Below are 6,477 nucleotides of genomic sequence, written 5' to 3' on the forward strand. Positions count from 1 at the left end.
TAATTTACATATTCACCAGAATTAATCAGCTTTCCAAAGATACACATCAGATGGGACTGTTTAGGACTTAACCGATTCACTGGAATGAATTGGTCTTTTCAAAGCTGTATGTAAGAGTGTTGTTTAAGACAAACCAGTTCATTAGAACGTATCAAACTTTCCTAAACTACATATAAAAGAAGACAGACAGTTTAACACGACCCGACTCACTAAATGAATTCACTAGAATTACCAGCGCTACTTATGAGTGAGCCTAATTCGTTATAGGCGCGAAATAAAGGTATTACGTTATGTCTTTGTAAAAATGCACTTAAACTATACACACACACACACACAACAGATCGTATAACCTTATTTTGTAGTTTTGTTTTATTTCCTACAGCATTAGTAGCTTTGATTGGGTGGACCAGTGACACCCTGGCTTGTAGCATCGCCACTGATTCATGGTGTGATTTAATGCATTTTAATCCAGTACAACAATAAAGTAAGATTATTCATACATAAGATACATATCCATCATGAACTCAAGAGCAAGCATTAAAACAGCCATGTGTGAGAATAAACAGTGCGAACCATGATACCTCAACATTGCTGTCAATGCACTTCCCAGCAGCAAACAGCTGCTCACCCTGGATTAATAGCAGTATGTGGCAAATCAGTGAAATAATGACAGTATATCAGTGTGATGGAGCAAAAGCCTTGGAGCAGACACTTCAAGGGCATGTTTATTTTCAGGAGCAGATATTTAGTATAGCATTTATTTGATTATTAAAACAAAACAAATCAGTAAAAGGTGTCTATGCAATATAATGATTTAAAAGTGTAGTTTGTTTCCATATAATCATTTTCATTACTAAATGCACAAATGCAGGTTATTGCATTAACATACACATGAAAAAAGCTCTTCTTAAAGAAACACACTATAAACTGGATTCCCTTTTTGATTTGGTCCAAGCATGTGTAACATCTTTTAAAAATGTAAAACATCATTTTAAAATACATTAATTAAATAATAGAAGTATAAAAGTGGCACATCGTTTGATCGGATGAGACTAAATCTCTAATATTAACCAAGATGAACAGGTATAATTACAACAAAGAACATCACAGACATTTACCTGGGAACTGGAATTATTCGGCACTTAAACGGAATCACTGGGGTTCAAGACAAGAAAGAAAGAAATGATTTGATATTATATACTGATCATATATCGTATGACTATCTCTGCCAGAACACTCCACAAAATGGGTTGGATTTTATGCAACTGAACAATCACATAACTCCTTTTATCAAGGTAAAAGTGCATTCACACAGTCAGTATTTTTCTACTGAGGGCCAGAAAAATCTAACTGACAATCAGTGTTTGATTCAAGAAAATAGATCTTTAGAAAATGCTATAAGTCCATTTATTGCACTTCCTTGCTTTTAAGAATTGTTGAGAAGAAACTGGATTAGAGCATCTGACTTTATCTTCTTCTGTAAGTACCTTGTGCATTCTTTTACTGACACACTTTACCAATCCAGGCTAATAGTCAAGAGTGAGTACAGGGACTGAGGAAGAAGATGAGAGAGTGTGCACCTATTTGAAGCAGACATGGTCAGTGAAGCAAATTGGAGATTATCTGATCAGCGTTCACATGTAGCTTGAGGCTCTTTAAAAACACACTAACTGAACTGCATCACCGATCACTTGCTGAAAGTGATAGTCTGGCTGTCTGACTTGGACGGATCAGTAGTCGTGGCCCACAGCTCACTATTGAATGCACTTTCCCCCATTTTAATCACACGCAGTGATGGGAGCTTATAGTGAACAAAACAACCATGAACAAAACAATGAAACAATTATGGGAAAACAGATTTATGCAAACACCTTAGGAATGAAGAACAGCAGTCAGTTTTCAGCTTGGCACTTTCTTTATGAGTTACGAAAGCTTCAAACTGGGTCAGACATCTTGGGAGTTTCCACTCAGAACTCTGTTGATTTTGTTCTATGAATCAATACCGCTCTCTTTCTCTCTTATTTGAACACATTTACACACATAGATGCGCAAAGTTTGTAATATAAACACTTGCTGTTTGCGGTGTTAATATTGACAAAATATTGAAATATGACTAGATAGAACTAGCTGACAGAAGTAAAAACGGACCCTAATGGAACAAATGCATGTTTGGCTCATGTAAAATGGCGACACATTTGAACACGGTTCTTTGTAAACATGAGAGAGCTTCTTTTTAATGGCTTTATCATCACAGAAGTGGTTGAAATTATTTTTGGCTGTAGACCAGTGATAGTGAGTGAAGGACTAAAGGGACCACTATTGGCGGCAGGGTCTATTATTTAAAAAATGGAAACAGAAAATAACGTCACCGCCATCACCTCCTGCTCTGTGCCGCCCCATCTGATTCTACCTCAAGATCAGGAAATATGTGAATAAAAGACAGCTCTCGTCCTACCTACATTATATATATATAGTGCATACAGTACATTATATAAGCTATATCCATTATGACCGTTTCTGTATACAATGTGTGCTATAAATGACCAGCTATATGCAGAAAAAGAGAATGGTTTAAATTACGAGAGAGTTTAACGCACCTCTCTGAGCAGTTAATGAGTTTAAGGATATGATCAACACATCCTGCTCAAGAGCATCTGATCAAAATCAGCAGCAACCGCAGGACTGCTTATGATCTGTGCAATATGTCGGGACACAAGCAGAGCTATTAATCATCCCATATGAAGCATTGATCAAAAACCAACAAATTCCCTTTGAAGGAAAAACCTCAAAACACAAGTTAGATACTTTTACATCTTGCGTATCCTGTTCCTCATAAATATTAAATTTATGATTGCCCTTCATTTGGTTGTAATGTTTAATAAATAAACAACGCCGAGTTTGGTAAATCTTCTTTGAGGGTATATATCGCTACCTCCTTGTCATCTTGAAAATAATCTAAACTGAAGTTTGGAATTTAGGGACAAACTTTTTTCTAAATTAAATATTCTTCCTTGCCCGTCTTCAGGCAAATTTGGTATGGCTTCATTTCTGTGGTTCAACTCAAAAGTTTGGACTAGAACAAAACCGATATCCTGCTGTCAATGTCCTTTTAAAGGGGTTGTTTTGGGATCCCTGGTCCTTCAGTTGCCTGGCACTGAGAGAATGTATCCCGATCGGCTTTTGGTGAAGTCTGGCTGTGATTGGTTGATCTTGGTTTCCACAACGACAGTGCACTTCCTTCCATTCATACTGCAGTGAATGGGGCTGACAATGTTCACCTGTAGCTTCCTCTTCTCACTAGAAACAGGGAGAGAGAGAGAGAGAGTCACTGAAATATTCCATATGCTCTTGTTTTTGTTTTGGTCCACAGAGCTCTGTGTGCTTGTCGCATCTGGTTGGTTGGTTGGTTCTGGGTGGATGGGCATTTTACGGCAGACTCGCTGAGGGGATCAATGAAGCACAAGAGTAATTGGCTGAGAGAGAGCGGCTGGGTTTTTAGAGAGGGGTAAATGGAAAAGTAAAAGTTCAGCTGTATCACACACACACTCTGCAGTTGAAGTCAATAGCTCCAACCACTAAAAGCCTCGTTACACCTAGTAAACCTATTAGCTCCATTTATGCATATATATCCTCACATTATATTAGAAAGCTGTTTTGATAAAGCCATTCTGAACATTAAATTATATTATAATATTCCGGGTTCAGTAGTACACATTAGGCTCAACTGACACTTAAAGCATTGAGTTACCACAAAGATGAATTTCCACTTGTCTCGTTTTCTATAAAAAGCAAAAATCTGATTTACAATGAGGCACTTACAATGGAAGTGAATAAAGGTGCGGTCACATTTACCACTGCTCTGCAAAATTTTGTGCGCGAAATCCAGTCATTCCAATAGGAATCTGTGCGATCAGGAGTTTCGCATGAGGGCAAAAAACTTCCCATGCAGGTTTCACTCATTTTCAAGTTAGTTACATGAATTTGATGCATTGACCAACAAAAACCTGCTTCTGAAAGTGACTTCTGTGTGAGCTGTGCTTTATATTGACAATAGACAATGAACCTTTTTTGCTTGTGAAATTTCACTAATGTGAGAACACCTTAAGGCAAATCTGTAGACTTTTAAAATAATGTTTTTTTTTCAATAGTGTAGCCACACGACATAAACGTGTTAACATGATATTAGTGGTAAATAGGGATATGCCGGTATAAAATGTTCATGTTGCGATTAATTGCTAATGCTTTTATCACGGTATGCGGTATTGTCACGATATTGAAATTTAGTTAAAAACTAGTTTACTAACATTTTCTTTGTATATTTTTATACAATGTTTCATTGTCTACCTTAAAATTATCATAAAAACAATGACAGCAACACGTTTTCACTGCAGAAATAATGTAATTTTTTTTTTATTATAAACTTTATATTTCTGTTTTTGAATCATCTAAAAATTGTCCCCATTTACTGTCATTCTAGGTGTCTAACTGTTATTTTTTTAAGAAAATGAGGTACGAGTTGAAATTAATTTGTCACAAATGCTGTCGATTGACTTTAATGTAATGAAACCAGAACATTGTTTATACCCTGAAGAATCCCATCTTCCCAAAACTAATTTGTCTGCTCATTGAACATTGAAAACATTATTAAATATTTTATGTGTTCATTAGGGGTGTAACGGTACACAAATATGACGGTTCGGTACGTACCGATCTGTCATGCCACATCAAAGACTGTAAAAACGCCATTTATTATTTGAATTTCCGGAGAAAAAAAAACAAACTGTATTCGTTCGGTTCACATGCGTACCGAACCGAAAGACCCGTACCGAAACGGTTCGGTACGAATACGTGTACCGTTACACCCCTAGTGTTCATTATAGTAGAACCATAACAACGCAAAAATTTTTAAATCAGAAGTCTGATTTAGAAGGGTGACCTTCACCAGGCAGCTTTTGTTAGAAATCGTGCAGATGATAAACCCCCCATTAAAAAGCTCTGGCTCCATAAGTTACTATACCAGCAGGTTGCTGCGCCAGACGTTTCTATGGCAACCCAATGAACCCCATCATGTGGTTGCTCCAGTCTCAACCAGCATCAATCTCTCCCATCATTCACAATCATTTCAAAGGGTTGGAAAACCCTGGATTTACTCAGTGCATATAGTATACAATTCCTTCAACTTCCTGTTGAGGCAGGGAATGAAAGGTTAGTCGATGAATTGCATCATTGCTTGATGAATTGTGTAGTTGATTTTAGCAGCAGGGAACGGCATGAAAACGTTAGATTTCCCCTTACTGAGAGTCTCTCTGTGAGCCCGACTCTCTCACACAGTGCTGGGGAGCAGACAGCTCTGCATGGCCCATTGGAAAATCAATTCTTTCCAGCGCTCCTCTCCCCTGAGCCTGTGCCCTTCACGCCAACTGACTCACCACCTTTGAGGCCTGCTCTGCTAACCAGAATAGAAGGAGTATTAAGGGAAGGTAAAGGGGGAGGGGAAGTGAGCACTCAGGAGATGCAGAGGTAAATACCACTGAAGTCCAGTTGTCTAGTGTCAGACAGCATCACGACGGTGTCATATATCTGTATATTCTCACACGTTATTGTGCGATTCATCAGTTAGGGGAAATTTTCTAGGATAAATTGAATAAGTATGCACCTTTATGAAGACAGTTTCTGATTTCTATAGCTGTAAAACGACAATAACAGAAAAATATATGAATATCATTGCATTATACAACAAAATTTCAAACCAAGTAGCATTTATTTTAAAGAACGATTACACAAGCATGCTTTCCAAGAAAATATTGCACAAAAATAAGTTACAGGTGCATCTCAATAAATTAGAATGTAGTGGAAAAGTTCATTTATTTCAGTATTTACAGTATATAATTTTAAACAAACTTTGATGTACACATATCAAAACATTTTATGTAAAATGAATATATAAATACACATATTTAGCATATAAATAAAGAATATATATACTACTGTAATAATATACTACACCTGTGGTTATTCTGTTTGGGAACTAGTTTTTTCTGAGAGAGAAAAAAACATCTAGCATCATGTGTTCGTAGATGTCACCTGCTTTCATGTTATATTTGAGGGATTCACACAATTTTTTGTCATCCGAACCCACTGACATTAAATACTTTTTTGAAGAACTCCCTAAAATGAAGGTTAAATAGTTTTTATTTTTTCTGTTTTTCTAAATATTTATTTTTATTTTTAATTATGATTTAATTAGCTTTTCATCAACTCACAAATCCCCTGAAGTTTTATTTAATGGGGTCCTATTATGCTTTTTCACTTTTTCAGCTTTAGTTAGTCTGTAATGTTGCTGTTTTGAGCATAAAAAAGATCTGCAAAGTTTCAAAGCTCAAAGTCCACTTCAAAAGGAGATATTTTATTTAAAGGGGTCATATGATGCTGCTAAAAAGAACATTATTTTGTGTATTTGGTGTAATGAAATGTGTT

At 36.4% G+C, this 6,477-nt stretch overlaps 1 protein-coding gene across 1 annotated transcript in view; it reads right to left on the minus strand.

The window, feature by feature from the left end:
- Positions 1–683: 683 nt before the first annotated feature.
- Positions 684–6,477, minus strand: part of LOC107677861 (unconventional myosin-Id-like) — a 79,177-nt gene continuing 73,383 nt past the window's right edge. Inside the window, exon 23 of the mRNA XM_016472924.1 lies at positions 684–3,297. Coding sequence (XP_016328410.1) covers positions 3,141–3,297 — 157 coding nt within the window. The 3' untranslated portion in view covers positions 684–3,140. The remainder of the gene's footprint in view (positions 3,298–6,477) is intronic.

Source organism: Sinocyclocheilus anshuiensis, unplaced genomic scaffold (genome assembly GCF_001515605.1).
Source record: "Sinocyclocheilus anshuiensis isolate Anshui unplaced genomic scaffold, SAMN03320099.WGS_v1.1 scaffold1302, whole genome shotgun sequence".
Taxonomy (NCBI): Eukaryota; Metazoa; Chordata; class Actinopteri; order Cypriniformes; family Cyprinidae; genus Sinocyclocheilus; species Sinocyclocheilus anshuiensis.